Here is an 18,473-nt window from a genome sequence, read left to right on the forward strand (position 1 = left end):
GTTTTTTTTTTTTTGGGACAGAGAGAGACAGAGCATGAACGGGGGAGGGGCAGAGAGAGAGGGAGACACAGAATCGGAAACAGGCTCCAGGCTCCGAGCCATCAGCCCAGAGCCTGACGCGGGTCTCGAACTCACGGACCGCGAGATCGTGACCTGGCTGAAGTCGGACGCTTAACCGACTGCGCCACCCAGGCGCCCCAGTCCTGCTCAGTTTTAATGTGTGTTACAACTGGTACTGATAATAGATGCAACATGAGTGATTTGAGGGTAATATACCTTAAAAAAAATTAACTAGAATTGATTCAAAGTGATCCTTGAATATCACATTAGGTCACATTCCAGAATGCTTTCTTGAGTGGAACAAAGGGGTGAGAGTGACAGCTTAACCTCGGGTATTGTACAGACAAAACAGGTTGGGGAAACAATCCCCAACCTCCATACCATGGGGAAGTGTGGCATGCACATCATCTCATGTGTTGGGAACAAGACCCCTTGTCAGGAAGTATTTGGTAGATGTATGATGAAGTAATGAATAAATACTTCCCTTCCTTTTGGTGGGTATTCTAACAAGGAAACAGCTGTAATGGAAGGAATGTGTTTAAGCCTGTATAAAAATATTAGCAAAATTTTATTCCTATTGCTCAAATTTCTATGAACTATTTTAAGAATTATCTTATTTGACAGCTTATTCCAAGTATAGCACCATGTAAAGATACAAGCATTGGCCAAGAACATTAGAGCCTTCATTGTTGAGATAAACATTGGTTCCATAATGAAGATCCAGAAATACTGCCATTTGAGGAGATGCCAACTGTATGATGAGCCCCTTCTCCCTGAAAATGTCACCACTAGTGTTTTGGAGATGAAGAAACAGAGCAGTCTAGGCAAGAGGGCCCACATCTTTGAGTTCAATTGGCCATAGCTATCTGAAAAGATAGTACAGGGCCCTTGGAAGACACTGGTCTGGGATCAGATCATAGTCCAAGAACTTCACCTCACCCTCGGGGCAAGAATCAGCAAGGCCAACAGTGTGAGAGTTAGTGCTACTGAGGACAGTCTGGCAATGGCCAGCATGAGACAGCCCGGAGGGGAGTGGCCAGAGCAACTTATGGCATGAGGCCCGAGTGAGGCAAGTTGCTAACCATCAGGTCGGCTGAGATCCAGTGGGATCCAGTCTTTCTAGAATCCTGGCCATCTTCTGGGTCTGGATTCTCCAGGTACCAGCACAGAACTGGAATGACAGCTTTCTGGGCTGTTGATCCTAACCATTTCTACCATAATAGCATCTTGTAGATCTCATAGTTTTAGTGATCTCCTGTATACCATGTGGGTCAAAGGCCTGAAAAATATGTGTCCCGTAAAAGTGAATAATCGTGGGGGCAGGGAATTGTTAGTGAATAGTTAAATAAGTCGTGTCATTATTAAAATATTAATGATGGCAACGAGGGGGGTGGACTGGGGGCCAGGGGCACGGTAAGTGCTGATAACCTCCTCAGCAGAGGAATGTGAGGTTTGGGGAGGAGCTTATGAACTCCACTTCAGACAGATCAGTGCTGGCATTCTGTGGGTATCCAGGAGACGCCCACAGTGGGGCTGGGGAGGGAGGGAGTGGCCCAGAGAGACTGCTAGAGGAGAGGGGCCCCAGACGGGGCTCTGAGGAACTCCCAACATTTTACCAAATGCAGAACTGGAGGCACCCCCAGGGATCAAGCAGTGTGGCCATAGAGGTCAGGTGCCGCAGGAAGGGAGGATGTCCCTGAAGTTAGCAAGAGAGGCCCCAGTGCTGCCAAGAGGCCCGGGGACAGGAAACCACAAAGCGCCAAGTCAAACTGATGACAAGGAGGTAGGTGTGAATTTGGTGAACAGAAGTTTGAGTGTGCACAAGGTTTGGTCTCTTCTGGACAGTTTCCCAGTTTTGCTCATTTTTAGGCAAATGAAGCCATTGAGGGTGGTTATTTCCATTTTCAGAAAATGTTCAAGCCCCTACTTCTGGATCATGTGCCTCCCGTTTCACATGGTGCCGTGGTTCTGGCCCTTATGCTGCGCACTGTGCTCTAATCTGCTGCTTTCGCTGTCGCGTGGTGCCAGTTCTCAGGATCGGGGCGGGGACCAGTGCACAGGAGCAGGACTGGCACTGAGCTCATCTAAAGGACAGGAAGAGGAGCTAGGGCAGAATTACGAGTTGTAGAAATTATCTCCAAGGATTACTTTTTATGCTGGTTTCAATATGAGAGTGACCACAACCACCCAAAGCCATACTGATTGTTTTGCTTTGATCCAGAGGAACCTGTGCTCTGAAGTGCAGTGCAAGCTGCCTGCGCCTGGTGCAGGGCCGCCTCTGGGTGTGGCTCAGCTACGTTATTAGATTCGACTTGGGGTTGTCACCTGTCGTCATGCCAGAGCCATAATGGTCCATTACATAATTTTATCGTCAGACCCTAAGCCCCAACTTCCTCTAAACACAGCTGGGCCTGATCATATTTTTGCCACTGATTCCATGATGTCCTGCGGGTATCTTAGGAACAGGTTGTATGTACTGGACAAACACACATTTAGCTGCGAAGGGAGTATTTGAATTAGAATTCAGGCCTACAAAAGGGAGTTAGAGAGGGTTGGCCTTTGCATCTGAAGACTTAGAGATGTTTTACCTCACAGGTCTACATGTGGGCATTTTTAAGACTTCAGGAGGCTCAGTGATGGCACAGGGTCTTAAATGCATATTCCTAGGAATCCAGAAGTATAGGCATCTCCCTCCTCCACCCTCACTGCCAAGCCAAGTGTTCTTATTCTCTTTATTACAGTAATAGGCCTTAAGCTAATAAATAGCCCAGGAGACACTTGCTAATAGCCAACAATTTGGGTTCAAAAGGGATAATATATCAAAATGCCTTCTAAACAAGTCTGTGGTGTTAGAAATAACCCTTAATAATATCTGTTTGCTTGTCACCTTGTCAGTCTGATCAAACATTTTTGAAAAAGATACTAAACAACTAGATGTCAAGTTAAATCTGCCTGTGTGAACATATGGGCTACAGAATAAATTCACCAGAAGACACTTGAAGGGCATTTGGGCTTTGGAAACTCAGTTTTCAGTGTGAAAGCCAACCCGGTGTGTGGCTGGGTAGTGCTTTTCTTCTACTCCTGCTGCTGCTTAGGTCAAAGCTGGTTGCAGTTTTGCAACCACATGCCTTGCAGTTTCACAAGGGCATGGTCTGGTGCTTGGACCAAAGCAGTTAGTGCACATCTGCATGGGGGGTTGGTCTTCAAATAAGAGCTTAGATTCACCCAGACCCTACACAGATCCAAGTGGTGATTGAATGTGACCGTGAGGACATTTTGAATGTATTGCAAAAATACAGCTGTATAGTTTGGCACATATTTGACTTCAGAACTATTTTATTATTATTATTTGAATTTTTTGTTAATGTTTATTTATTTTTGAGAGAGAAAGAGCATGAACAGGGGAGTGGCAGAGGGAGAGGGAGACACAGAATCCAAGCAGATTCCAGGCTCTGAGCTGTCAGCACAGACCCACAAACTGTGGGCATCATGACTTGGGCCGAAGTTGGACACTTAACCAACTGAGCCACCCAGGCACCCTGACTTCAGATCTGTTTTAAAATCTATTGTGGCTAAGACCAAACCTTCTAACTTTTCCTTGTGGTCACAATTCTCTGTTTTAGATGTTAGGTGTGAAAAAGGACCAGTTCTTTAAGGGTCATTCCATATTCTAAACAGGTGTGCTGCTATCAAAAGAGGAATGTGATCCCTTGATTTTGAGTGCTGTTGTATGAAACTAATGATTTTCTTGTGATGTTTTTTGCCCATCCCCCCCCCCCCCACCCCTGCCAGGAAGGGCGCCTGTGGCCTTCAGACAGCTCCGGGCCTCGGCCAGGGGCATCAGAGGTAAGGATTTGGGGAAGGGTTGGGGGCAGGCAACAGGAGGTGGCTGCTGCACCCGTGTGTGCAGAGGGGAGGGGAGGGGAGGACAGGAATTAACCATTGCAACAAAATTGGTGGAAGGGCTAAGTGTATTACAGCACAGATTAAGAAAGAACACATTTCACTGAAGGCATATGTTGGAACCTTGGTTTAAAAGGTGGGGAGGAGTTTTTCCCTAGACTGTCCTAGGGATTATCTTTGCTCCTTATAGAAACCAAGTTGAGAATCACTGATCTTTACATGATCCCATAAGCTGCTAATAATGAGGCTTGGCAGATGTGGGTATAGTTTATAAATACATCTCCCAATTTAATAATACGACTTTTAGAGGTACCTGGCTGGCTCAGTCAGTTAAGCGTCCCGACTTCAGCCCAGGTCATGATCTCGTGGTTTGTGAGTTTGAGCTCCGGGTCGGGCTTGCTACTGTCAGCACAGAGCCTGCTTTGGATCCTCTGTCCTCCCCGTCTCTGCCCTTCTCCTGCTTGCACACTCTCTCTCTCTCTCTCTCAAAAAAAAAAATAAATACACATTAGAAAAACAAATATGATTTTTAAAATAACATATTTTTTTGCCTATAAGTTAAAAATATGGTGTGAGAGAAATCAGTGGAGACATATATCTGTGTCTTTCCTCTAGAAGAAATTTGGATGGTGGAAGAAGCGTGAGGATTATGAAAGAAGTCTAGTACCTGGCTTCATTTTGGGAAAACAAATCTGTAATCATATTTACTTTGGAGTACAGAATATTTTTCATGTCAATTACTAAAAATATCAGGAAACATTTATTCGGAATGAAACAACTAGAAAAGCCTAGAAATCAGAAAGAAAAAGAAGTCATGTGTTCTGTATTTTCTTAAGTAATTGATAGAGTAACATGCTCTATAGTATTTCATACATAGACCCAATGCCTTATACCTGCTGCAAGTACCATTGTGTGCAATTGAACTTATGCCCCACTCTTCTGAGCCACAGGTGAGAGCACGGGCGGCCCAGTCTCCTCACTCCAGGTGAAGGGGAAGGGCCTGGACCCAGTCACCTGGTGGGCAGTCCTGGAGCGCCTCCCCCCCTCCTGCCCCCAACAGCGCTTTCCACTCTGTTACTGTTTACTGCACTCTGGAAATTGCTGTCATATTCTAAAGGAACCATCAGAAAATGTATACACAGCATACACAGCAACTCCCATTAAACCCAAATTCTCAGTTAACCACAGTTCTCCACAGTGAAACCATGCTAGATAAACCATAGTTTGCCCAGGTGATGTTGTAGGTCACGAGGAATAAGAAAATTACTTTTTTTTTTCCTGAAATAGTCTTTTCCTGTTGTTTCCTGTTTTGAGGACTGTTTGGAAAGTCTTCAAACTGCTGAGAACATAGATCAAGATCAAGCATGACTTTCCTTGATACCATCCCATTCGTGATCACTATTGTGTCACGAATGTCTTCAACCCTTTCCTCTTCCCTTGCAGATCATGTATGCCCCGCGGTCCAGGGACAGGTTTACTGCCCCATCCTTCATCCAGAGGGACCGGTTCAGCCGCTTCCAGCCCACCTACCCCTACGTGCAGCACGAGATCGACCTTCCTCCCACCATCTCCCTATCCGATGGGGAGGAGCCGCCTCCTTACCAGGGGCCCTGCGCCCTGCAGCTCAGGGACCCTGAACAGCAGAGGGAACTCAACCGAGAATCTGTGAGGGCCCCGCCCAACCGAACCATATTCGACAGCGATTTGATAGACATTTCTGTGTACAGTGGGGGCCCGTGTCCGCCGAGTAGCAACTCGGGCATAAGTGCCAGCACCTGCAGCAGTAACGGGAGGATGGAGGGGCCGCCCCCGACCTACAGTGAGGTGATGGGCCACTACCCTGGCGCCTCTTTCTTCCATCACCAGCACAGCAGCGCACACAGGGGGAGCAGACTGCCATTTCAGCAGGACAGCTCAGGGGGCACGGTGCTGCCCATCCAGGGCAAGGACAGGAAGCCTGGGAACCTCGTCTGACCCTCTGACGTGCACTGGAGGAGGCAGAAGCCAAGGAGGGATGAGGGCCTCATTGCCTCCGCTCCCAGGCACAGTGTTGTTCTGTTTCACGTGCTACAACGAAGTAAAACCAAATGTGCAAACGTGGTCTTTGTTTCTGATTCCTTTCAGGGGAATTGCATGCAGACTAGACTGAAATAATACAAACTTCCATCCGGTCTGACCGCAAACAGTGTTTATTTGGGGACAGGCATCAGGACGGGGGCTGGTTTTGGCAAAGGGCGGGCATGGGAACACAGAGAAAGGGATGCTTTGAAGATATCATGAAATAAAACCCACAGAGGTATTTGATTTATTTAATTACGAAAGGAGACTTTGCAGAGAAAGAGGCCAGAATGGCCTGGTTTATAATCAATTGATAAAGAAGGATGCATTATTATATATTACGGGGAAGTATTGGCCAGTTTGCTTTTTCTCCCAAGGTGTGGAACTTTTATTTTGTTTTAAAAATATGATTCAGAATTCCCGTTTTGTGTGCCAAGGTATAACGTGAAGAAGTTAGATGAGTGCAAGGAGCTAATTTGTGTTGTGATGATGTGTTTTTGAAAGTTGCACTATCTAAATGTTTATATACGAGGGAACTGTTCTGTGTGGAGTTCTGTATGTTGTCTTCTCGCCTGTGGATTCTTATTAGGCCCAAGGAGCACCTGGAGTGTTCCCCATACTCACGTGAGAAAAGATGTTTGGGGTTGTAGCCTAACACATGCCAGCTTACAGAAACCAAGGCAGTGTGACAAGAGTCTGCATCATGTAGTAGTGCGTCACCGAAGCGTTTGGAGACTTTTGGATGGAAGAGAGGAAATACTAAATCCCAGCATTTCTGACGTGTTGTGTTACTCTGCTAGTCTTAGGCTGCATATTTTATTACATTTGAACCTGACACTTGCATTTATGTACCCAGTATCATGCAGTGCTGCCCCTGTCCTCCAGCAGTGCAGTTTCTTCAGTAATTTAGAGGGTTTTTTTCACTGTAGCATGAAATATACTCAGACACATACATTATTTTATGCAATAAATTGTTTAAAGTGCAAGGTGGTTATTCTTAATACTGTTGAAATACGTGACTTCTCAGTGTACTCCCGTTGTCTCTCTCCTTTTCTAGATAGCAGATAGTTCAGTTCAAGCCCAGACAGCTGGTCAGTGCTCGAGAGGCAGTGGTCCCCGCGTGGCCTGCCCAGCCTCGGTGTGCCAGGGATGCCACCAGTGGCTTCTCCGTGCGCAGGAAGCCCCTGGAGAGTGAATGAGAGAACACCATGGTGCAGAGCACAATAACAAGCTGTTGCATGTCACTCTCGAAGGAGCGCGGTGTTCAGGACCCACCCCAGCTCCCAGGGGAGTTTCCTTTCCCTGGGCGGTGGTGGCCAGAACTGGACAGTTACCAGATAGTGCAGGGCGGGGTCGGGGGGAGGCATGACCATAAGAGCACAGGATAAAAAGCACAACATGCAGTTAAAATGCAACTAGAAAGCTAATTTTAAATATTGTTAGTCTTAGCTTTAAAATCCTTGATATTTACAAACATTCGCTCTCATGTGGAAAGGATAACTTCCTTCTGTGGAAGCTGCCATCTGGCCTGTCAGCCATAGCCTGAGAGTTGGGCCGCGCCATGCCTCAGGAGGGCTTGTCCACCACTGCTGACCCTGGGCTGGCCAGGCCCCTTTGGCCTATGCATGTAGAACAATGAATGGACTGGAATGATGGCTTGGTGACTCTGATCTCTGCAGTTTTAATGCTGAGTCGGCACACGTGTGTTTGTGTCTGTTTGTGGGTCTCCAAGGTGGTTTCTCAGGGAGGTGACTTTGTGCTGTGGGCTGGGGGCTGGAGAATGTTCTGAACTAAAAGTCCTGTCGGCTGCTCCTTTCTGTTGCTTCTCTTGGTCAGTAAGTGGCTGGTTTTTGTTTTGTTTTCAGGATTGGAATCTCTATTAGATTCCTCCATTTCCCACAGTTAAGATCCACAGAACTATTCAAACTCTTAAAAGGAGAGTGAGAGAAAATGTGAGCAGCAGTTGCAACTCAGGCATCAGACCTTATTTGAAAGTGTGCGTGCCGGGCATTGCTGCAGGGATTCTGAGATCGGGCAGATCGCTGGGAGCCTGGACTTGGACCTGAAGGCTGCCTCTCCCATGCTGCATGTGCTCCCGCAGTTCAGCTCACTGCCTGGGTCACAGGCCTGCACTTAAAGCAGCTGGGCATCCCCTTGGCATGAAGCCTTGACTCACCCTGTAGAGGGATGGCAGCACCTATGCGGGCTCAGGGTAAATTATGGATCAGGTGTCCTGTCAGATGCAAGAGGAGGTTGGTCACCATTCTAAGCCTCACCTGCAATTTTGATAAAGGGTGAACCCCCCACCCCTATAGCTCTAGCTCAAAATGGTTTCACAATCCTTATTGTTCTACCTGCTACAAGAAATGAACTATGGTCAGAAACCGGTAAATTCCTTAGTCACTTTGCAAGTATATGAATGTTTTGCAGATGTCCACAGTATTGGCGAAGCAATTATTTAATTCAAATAACTTTAATCATCTTTCAGAAGAGGTTCTTCCCATTCTTCCACCCTGGAGAATTGCCCTTTGAGTTAAAGACACAGCCCTATCAAACCATGACTTAATGGTCCTTGAGGCTGGACCTCTGTAATGAATTAAAAAGCCAAGGTCGTGAATTGAATTAATAGTCAATTTCCTTTGCCACGGGGAGAAGGTGATCCATAGCTTCTTGGAAAGTGACCGCCCTGTTTGCACAGCATTGCCCCTCACTGGCTCTGTGCAGGTCAAGGGGTGCCGTGCAGAGGCAGCTTGTACGGGGGTTAGGTTCAAGAAGATCACGTGCTTGGGGGACACACGGGTCTGGCTTGGGAACCAGATTTAGGCAATCTGTGGTAGGCTTATTATTTCAGTAGGGTGTTAAAAATAAAGAATTGTATCGTTCAAAGGAGCAGTGGGTGGGAAGGGGTGCTCCCGGGCATCCTGCTGTGACGTTCCCATCCATTGTCTTGGGACTTCCAGGAGCATGAAACCCAAGGCATGTTGAATCCCATTTCTAGGAACACAGTTTTCAGGAGGATATTTGCTTTTGCAGAAAGTCTACTGTTCTTGAGTCACCAAAGCAGTCCTTAGTACAAGAGATTGTGCTAAACAAATTATGTACTTAAGTAAAAGTTGCTCCATTCTTTGTGTACCTGACGAAAATTTAGTGTTAAAGGAGCTTGGCAAGCATGCCCTCTGATCTTCACCACCATATATGCATATGGACACCCAGCCCACAAGAAATTTCAAGATAGCCGAAGAGCATAGCTAATGAAACTTTACGAAGACTTGTCATGAGGACTACATTTGTATCCACTGATTGTAGCTCAAACTCTTGGGAGAGCACAGGGGCAGATGGCAGGCCTTCAGAAGCACCCACATAGGAATGTGGCACACAGATGACGGCGTCCGTCTTGGGCTTCTGAATATCTTCATTGATCTTCTTTGCTTGTACTTTGTAAGAATGGGACAGGCTCACATGTGTGCGCTGCTAGAGAGCTGTTCTGACCCTACAATCCGGTCAAATGGCAGCCTTCCCCTTGGAAGCAGAGTTGCCCCTGGACAAGGCTCACTTTCCATCCAGTTGCTTTTCTAAGGATTGCCTGTAGGAGGTTCCTGGGGTCGGGGCCTTGGAGGCAGGGCTGGGGCTGTTCCCCAGCACGCTCCAGCTGTGTTTGCTGGGCTGGGGCCCCTGCTTGAGGCTTGCTGCTTAGAGCGGCAACATTAACTGCATGTCGTTTGGTATCCCTTTCATTTTTCTTCAGATTCCCAAAGCTCAGCAGTGTGCAAAGGAAAAAAAAAAACTGGGAAGGACACTTGGTTTTTAACTTTTTGATTTTTGTCTGTGTGACTAAAGCAAGACATATGCCCATGCTTGGCACCAGGCAACCCCCCCCCCCAAGCCCACCTCCTCGCTCTGCCAGCGCCCCCAATCATCGCTGAATGGCCGTGACACAGGCTTCGTTCTGCTGACATTCACCCAGATCACCTTGGCCTTGGTGAACCTAAATAAAATGACACGACTGGGGGACGGGCTGGTGGGTGTCCCCTCCTTAGTGTGAGCAACACTGTAGGTACCAGTTGCCCATCCAAGTCACAGATGAAGTGCTTTCACCCCAGATCACAAAAGTTAGTCTCCGCAGCTTTGCTGCTCCCCTGATGCCAGCTGCCAGAGCCTGGCCAGAGGTCAGTGACGGACTGTGCGAAATACCTGCCTCACCACAGCCTACAGTTTTCAGGAACCAAGATTTCAGCTGAGGTTAGTTTACTACCCAAAGTACTGCATCTTTTGCATAGTTTAAGTTTGTAATTTACTGCCAGGGTTAGACAGTTGTCTGCTGCTGTTGCTGCTGCTGCTTCCCAGGCCGGCTGTGTCAGGAAGCTGGTGTGTGTGAGCCGAATGCCTTGCCAAGAAAGCGCTGCCTTCCTCTCATCCTCTTTCCTTCCTCTGCGTGTGCTTGTCTGTGTGCAGTGTAGTGGGGGTCCCGACGCACTACTCGCATGTCATGTCGCCCATGGTGTTCCAAAGAGCTCTGCATGCCAGTCGCTTTGAAGCCCCCACGGGGTCTTGTGCTGACATCAGCAGACCCAGGAACTGAACCCCCACTGCCGCACTCTGCTCCCACCTTTGTTGTGCCTCACTTACAATGGTGCTTTTTCAGTTGTCTGTCTTCTGTTTTTATTTGTAAGGTGCTGTATATAACTTGAATATATTATGCATATATCCTACCCAATGGGTAGAACAAAAAAATTGTTAATACTGTAATATAATGTATAGATACCGATTTTAACAGAAATGGCATAGAATTTGTGAATGCCTATGTGCTTTGTCCTCTTTTGTAAGGAAATTTGCAAATGGATGCATACAGATAAAAGTCTATGTAGTTTATTTTCCTATTAAATATCAATATTATAACACAAGGGAAAGAAGTCTGAACAAGCAAGCCACTGTTTATGACCAGCGTATGTATAGCAATTGAGAGTTGCACCTTTGCTGTGAAAACCCTTAAAAAAAAAAAAATCCTACAGCTTTTTGGTTGCCATTAGATGCTTCTCATTTTAATCTCTTCAGTGATGCTCAGTTGGACCAGTGTAACAGAAAAATTTTTGCAACTTGTTTTATGAAAAGATACTATGTTGTAGAATAATGAAGATGTCAAGCCCCAGAGAAAAGTGCACATGTCGTTAAAATTGCAAAACTTATGTCCCGGTTAAGTAAATCAGGCTGCAGAAGAGGACTTTGTTCAGTACAGAGGCCTTGGCCATCTGTGTCCCTAGTCTCTCTGTGCCTTTTTCTTTGACAAACCGAAGCTATGGAGCCAATGAACCAATGGGTTTGTAGGGAAAAAGTATCTCAGGAAAAACAAAAACACTTAGAAGACCCCACTGTTAGAAAAACTTGTTTTCTTTTGGGTTATCATTAGCAGAGAATTAGCTATCAGCCAGCCAAGTTAGCTATCAGCCAATAGAAGCCAAGGAATCTTCTATCCATTCCTGTTGGCATCTCGTGGTGATCTTGACAAACTAGGTTTTGCCAGCGGTTAGGGATTATGTTTTCAGTTGCATGTTCTGTCACACCTCTTACGCAGCATCTATCCTTCCAGCTCAGTGTTAGCCTCTGTTAGGACCTCTGCATTTATTTTCAAATATCCTGATACTAAAGAAAGAAAAAGAAAAGCCTAGCACATTTTTGCTAAAACCACTGAACCACGGGTGTGCACATCCTTTCTGGTGTTGTCCGTAAAGGCAGTCAGTGAAGTTTTGCCCATCTGATCCACAGTTCCACTCTATTCTGTCACCATAATAAATTTCATGTTTTTTATTTGCTCTGTGGTGTATGTTCTGATTTTGAAAACACAAGAGAATCATGCCCTTATCCTCCAGAAAGCAAATTATTACCGATTATCCTTAAACTGAAAACACCTCTACAATGCAACTCTTGATGCTGAAGGACTAAAGACCAGCCCTTCTCTCACTGTTCTGAAAGGGCATGACAAGATAGTTAACCTCGTGGGTGCTCTGTCCTGTCCAGCCCCTACCGTCTGCGCCCCTTGTGTGTCCTGCAGGGGCCCCTCGTGCTTCTGGCTCAGCATCAGGAGACAAGGCTCACTGCTGTCAGGAGCAACACTTCCAGGTTCCATCTCTTGGGAGAACTGTTGAGCATGAGTGTCATCAGAGAATGTTCTAGACTCAGAGGTACTAGAGTGTGTTACCGCACCATTGCTTCCTTTCTACAGAACTGAGGCTTAAACTTTACTGTTAATGATACTGGTTTATTTTAATGTGTTTGTTAGTATATTGCTATTTTTCATTTCATGGCTTTCAAAAATCACATTTTCTAATTGTATTTGTCTAGTTTAAAGCTATTTTAAAACGTGTACAACACTATTCACAGCATTTAGTTCATTTAATTTCTATTATAAAGCAGCCTACTAAAAAAGTACAAACTGTATATGAACTTTTCAGTTCATGTGAGCTCTGATAATCAGAAGTCATTAAAGTGTTTAACAGCTATTTGTGCTTACTTTTCAGAATAATTTCCAGTTATACACAGAGAAATATTTCCAACTGTTGTGTATCTGCCTCTTTTAACTGAGCAATGGTGATGTAGTTCTTAGACCTAAGGTCTGTAATTGCAATACTTTTAAAGATGTTGCTCTAAGTGCTGTTAGTTATGAAATCAGCTTTTTCTGCTTGTTCTTAGTGCTGTGGTCAAACCATAGCATAAAATCATTAAAAATAATCAGTGATATACATGTGTCTCCTATTTTTCTTTCTTGTAATCTTTCAAAAACAAAGCATATTATGTGGGGGGAGAAAACTACACGTGTTTTAAAACCCGGTCTCAGAGAAACATTCAGGGATTGTCCTCAAGTCTCATCATGGGAGAAGCCATTGAGAACTGCTTCACTGGAGCCCAGGTGCCTGAGGAGGGGACAGATGCCTCAGAGGTTTAGGTTCTTGGCATTGGAAGTTTTCAGTCTGTGATCATGTAGCAAAAGGACTCTAAAATTTCCTTCACTGAGAGATTATAAACTTTCCTCACGGACAAATTTCTGCACAGGAAGGAGGGGGTTGGGAGCTTGAGATGCCTACTTGATCCTGTTCACTAAACCCTGGAGTGTGCCTGTCACAGCAGAGAAACAGCTCCCTCCAACTCTCCCTCTGCCACAAGGAGTCTATACCAAGAGTCAAGTGGTAGCTGTCTCTGTGTAGGGTTCCCTGAAAGCAAAAGCTGAGCTGAGGATCTCCGTGAGGGTAACTTGAAGGGTACCCTTGTCTGGGAGCTGTTCCCAGAGGATGAAGCAGGTAATGAGAGACAAGGGAGACAAAGTGTTCATGCTCATTTCCACTGTAGGCAATTGGGGCTCAGGATGGTGCCAAGAAGCAGGGGAGGTAGGGAGACGGACCATTCTCCACTATTGAGGGTTGCCCTTTGGGGTTATCTTCCCAGCCAGTCGCCCTGGGTGAGAACAAACTGAAGACTTCTGAAGAAGCCCTAAGGCAGAAAAATCCAGACACCTGTGGTCTGGAAGCTGCCAGCAAGCACAGAAGCTGTCCCTCCTGGCTGGAGCTGAAATGACAATGGCCACAGAGCACTGGAGTGGAGTTCTCATGCCTCTGCCACAGTCACACCACATTCAAGTGGGTCCTTGGAAGAGCCAGGCACTGCTGGCTGGGGAAAGAAACACCCAGTTCTGGACCCACAGTTTTCCCAGCTAGGCCTATACTTAGCACAGGACATGAACAGAACCTAACACCTCCTCTCCATGATGATGTCTCCTTCTGCCTCAACTTCCTTGTGTCCCACCCTGGGGACCTGGGGAGTTATCTGCTGTTCTTCAGTGCTGCCAGCACGTGCCTGCCTTGGACCCCAAACCTCTCCAATCTCCCGCTTCCTTTGACCAACTTAATTCTGTACATCAGCTTGTTTGTGAAACAGTAGAGCTGCTGGCTGCTAAGCAGAGCACTGGATAATCACACTCCTCAGGCTGCCCTCTCCCTGCCCCCTTAAGGGAACATTTGGAAACACAGGGTATCCTCTTCCAGAGATCCACTCATAGTGAGCCCTGGAATAAAACACCGCATTTCTGACTCTCCATGATGATACTTGCACATAACAGTCTATAATGAGTCTGTTACTTAGAACATCATAATTAGATTGCTCATTATGCTGTTTTGCTTTGAATGGATTCTAATTTAAATGTTCATTTTAAAATAGCAGCCAAAAAGTAAAAATTTAGCATTTGCGAAGTTCTTTGTTTTAACATCATGTTTCTGTTCAGACTGTAGCTTTTACAAACCTCATTCGCCCTATTTCACATACTCTTCTAAAAAATCAGAAGTGTCAATGCTACGGCTGTAGTCACTTGAACACAGCACAGTGTGACTGAAATGCAGACTTTCAAAATGCCTTACCAGGATGTATGTATATATATTTATAGACAATTGTATACAGGAGCTCCTGTATAACTTACCTGTTTACAAAGCCATTTGCATTTAGAGTTGTGCTGTGGCTACTGTTACCATGCATCTGTAAGCATGCTTTGAAGCCGGAATACAAAGGTCAGTCTCTAGGCTGTGGTGGGCCAGGTGACCCCAACCCCTCCTCGTCTGCTCTCTGCCCTGAGCTGCTGCAGAGTGAGGGCACTATTTGTCACTCCCATCTTTGGCATGGGCTCTATGACGATTTGGCATCTGTCCCTCCTCTGAGATTTCCTACTTACAATTAAAGGGAAGCACAGGCTTTGGAGCCTACAGACCTGTAGGTTCAAATATTAGCCTTATCTCAAATTAATGTCCCTGATGGGCAGTTGCTTTTAAATGTTACCTGTCCAACAGGAATGCCCATGGGAAGCTGGGAGGATGGAGTGTGCTTGCCACGCGGGGCTCTCGATGAAAGGAGCTGCTATTATTACAACATCCATATTCTAGATTTAACTTAAAAACATTTTGCCCAATTACTATAGACCTGTAGACAGCACTTTGCCTTGGAATGCTGTCTACACCAACCACTGCAGCTTAAAATGCCGGTGAAAGAAACAAGCACCAGAGGAAATTAAAGGAGAAATTTAAAATTCTTTTGAGGGATGCCTGGGTGGCTCAGTCAAGCATCCAACTCTTGGTTTCAGCTCAGGTCATGATCTCATGGTTTGTGAGTTCAAGCCATGTGTCAGGCTCCATGCTGCTCGTGTGAGGCCTGCTTGAGATTCTCTCCCTCCCTCTCTCTCTGCCCCTCCCCTTTCTCTTGCTTTGCATTCTCTCTCTCTCTCTCTCTCTCTCTCTCTCTCTCAAAGTACACTTTTTTTTTTAAATAAAAGTTTCTTGAGACAATCAAAAATGGAGACAAAAAATATCAGAATCTACAGGATGCTGCAAAAGCAGTTCTAAGGACATTCATAGCAATAAACACCTACCTTAACAGGCAAGAAAGATACCAAATAAACAACCTATACCTCTAGTCTTAAGGAACTAGAAAAAGAACAAAGTGAGCCCAAAGTTAGCTGAAAGAAGGAAATAAAAATCAGAGCAGAAATAGTGAAACAGAGAATAGAAAAACAACAGAAAAGCTTAACCAAACTAAGAGTTGGCTCTTAGAAGAGATAAACAAAATTGACAAACCAAGAAAAAAAAGAACAAATCAACAAAGTTACAAAATTATAAGTGAAAAGGGAAACTGATACCACAGAAATTCAATCATAAGACGCTACTCTGAGCAACCATATGCCAACAACTTAGACCACCTAGAAGAAAGGAAAAATTCTTAGAAACATACAACCCACTAAGACTGAATCAGGAAGAAACAGAAAATCTGAACAGACTACTAGTAAGGAGATTGAATCAGTAATAAAAAAATGTCCCAACAAAGAAAAGCCCAGGGCCAGATGGCTTCACTGGTAAATTTTACCGAACATTGAAAGAAGTAACCCCATTCTTCTCAAACTCTTCCAAAAAACTGAAGAGGAGAGAATACTCCCAAACTCATTTTATAAGGCCAACATTACCCTGATACCAAAGCCAGATAAGGACACTAGTAGAAAATAAAACTATAAGCCAATATCCCTGATGAAGAGAGATGCAAAAATGCTCAACAAGATATTAGCAAACCAATTCGGCAGCACTAAAAGGATCATTCACCGTAATCAAGTGGGATTCATCCCTGTGATGTAAGGATAACTCAACAGAGGCAAATTAACCAATGTGACACATCACATTAATAGAAGGAAAGAAAATAGTATCATCTCAGGAGATGCAGAAAAGGGATTTGACAAAATTCAAAATCTGTTCATGGGGTGCCTGGGTGGCTCAGTTGGTTAAGCATCCGACTTCGGCTCAGGTCATAATCTTGCAGTTCGTGAGTTCCGGCCCCGTGTCCGGCTCTGTGCTGACAGCTCAGCTTCGGATTCTGTGTCTCCCTCTCTCTCTGCCCCTCCCCCACTCACGCTCTGTCTCTCCCTCTCTCAAAAATAAACATCAAAAACATGTATTTAAAACAAATCTGTTCATGATAAAAACACTTAAATTAGGCACAGAAGGAACACACCTTATAATAAAGGGCATATGTGACAAGCACACAGCTAACATCATACTCAATGGTAAAAGGTTGAAAACTTTTTGTCTAAGATTGGGAATAAGACAAAGTTGCCACTCTCACCACTCCTATTCAACACAGTACTGGGAAGTCCTAGTTAGAGCAGTCAGGCAAGAAAAAGAAAAGTTATCAGAATTGAAAAGGAAGAAATAAAATTGTCTCTATTTGCAGATGCCCTGATTTTATATACAGAAAATCCTAAAGTCACAACCAAAAAATTGTTAGAAGCAATCAACAAATTCAGTGAAGTTACAGGATATAAAATTAACACACAAAATCAGTAACATTTCTATATACTAACAATGATTTTTTTTTCTTTTAGTTTATTTATTTTGAGAGAGAGAGAGACAGAGTGAGCAGGGGAGGGGCAGAGAAAGACTTTGAGGGACAAAGAGAATCCCAAGTAGGCTCCATGCTGTCAGTGCAGAGTTGGATGCAGGGCTTGAACTCAAAAACTGTGAGATCATGACCTGAGCTAAAACCAAGAGTCAGATGCTTAACCAACTGAGCCACCCAGGTGCCCCTAACGATGAACTTTCTGCTACCAATAATGAACTTTCTGAAAAAACAATGAAGAAACTGATACCATTTATAATAGCACCAAAAACAATAAAATACTTAGGAATAAATTTAACCAAGTAGGTAAAAGATCTCTACTCTGAAAACTACAAGACACTGGTAAATTTAAGAAGACACAAATAAATGGAATAGCATCCCATGTTCATGGACTGGAAGAATTATTATTAGTAAAATGTCAATACTACCAAAAGCCATCTATAGATTTAATGCAACCTTTATAAAATTTCCAATGGCATTTTTTATAGAAATAGAAAAAAACCCTCCTAAAATCTAGATGGAACCACAAAAACAAAAACAAAAACAAAAACAAAAACAAAAACAAAAACCCAAATACCCAAAAGAAATCCTGGGAAAGAAAGAACAAAGCAGGAGGCACCACATCTCCTGATTTCAAGCCACACCATAAAGTTATAGCCATTAAAACAGTATGGTGCTGACATAAAAACAGACCAATACACCAATGGAAAAGAATCAAGAGCCCAGAAATAAACCCAAGCATATATGGTCAACTAATATTTGACAAGGGAGTCAAAGACACACAATGGAGAAAAGATAGTCTTTTCAGTAAATGGTGCTGGGAAAACTGGATATTCACATGTGAAAGGATAAAACTTGACCTCTATCTTATACCACTCACAAAAATTAATTCTAAATAGATTAAAGGCTTACAATCTAAAACCATGAAATTCTTAGAAGACACAAGATAAAAGCTCATTGGCAGAGGACTTTGTAATGATTTTTTGGAAGTCACACCTAAAATGTAAGCAACAACATAAGATACAAACAAGTGAAACTAAATCAAACTAAAAAGCTCCTGCACAGCAAAAGAAAACCATCAACAAAATGAAAAGCCAACCTACTGAATGGGAGAAAATATTTACAAACCATATAGCCGGTAAGAGGTTAATATCCAAAATATATAAAGAACTCCTACAACTCCATAACAAAACAACCCAATTAGAAAATGGGCAAAGAACTCCAACATTTCTCCAAAGAAGATATATGAAAGCTCAACAGGTACATGAAAAAATGCTCAATATCACTAGTCATTAGGGAAATGCAAATTAAAATCACAATGAGATATCATGTCACACCTGTTAGAATGGCCATCATCAAAAGGACAAGAGACAATTAGTACTGGCAAGGATGTGGAGAAAAGGGAACCCTCATGCACTGCTGGTGGAACTGTGAATTGGAACAAGCCACTATGGAAAACTGTATGGAGGATCCTCAAAAAATTTTTATTTAAAAAATTTTTTTTTAACATTTATTCATTATTGAGAGATAGAGAGAGACTGAGC

At 44.2% G+C, this 18,473-nt stretch overlaps 1 protein-coding gene across 7 annotated transcripts in view; it reads left to right on the top strand.

The window, feature by feature from the left end:
• LDLRAD4 (low density lipoprotein receptor class A domain containing 4) overlaps positions 1–6,059 on the top strand; it is a 436,727-nt gene extending 430,668 nt beyond the window's left edge. For all 7 annotated transcript variants that reach the window (XM_049620496.1, XM_049620498.1, XM_049620499.1 and 4 more), the window contains 2 exons: positions 3,853–3,906; positions 5,407–6,059. In XM_049620496.1, coding sequence (XP_049476453.1) covers positions 3,853–3,906; positions 5,407–5,937 — 585 coding nt within the window. In that variant the 3' untranslated portion in view covers positions 5,938–6,059. The remainder of the gene's footprint in view (positions 1–3,852; positions 3,907–5,406) is intronic.
• The last annotated feature ends 12,414 nt before the right edge of the window (positions 6,060–18,473 follow it).

Source organism: Panthera uncia (genome assembly GCF_023721935.1).
Source record: "Panthera uncia isolate 11264 chromosome D3 unlocalized genomic scaffold, Puncia_PCG_1.0 HiC_scaffold_8, whole genome shotgun sequence".
Taxonomy (NCBI): Eukaryota; Metazoa; Chordata; class Mammalia; order Carnivora; family Felidae; genus Panthera; species Panthera uncia.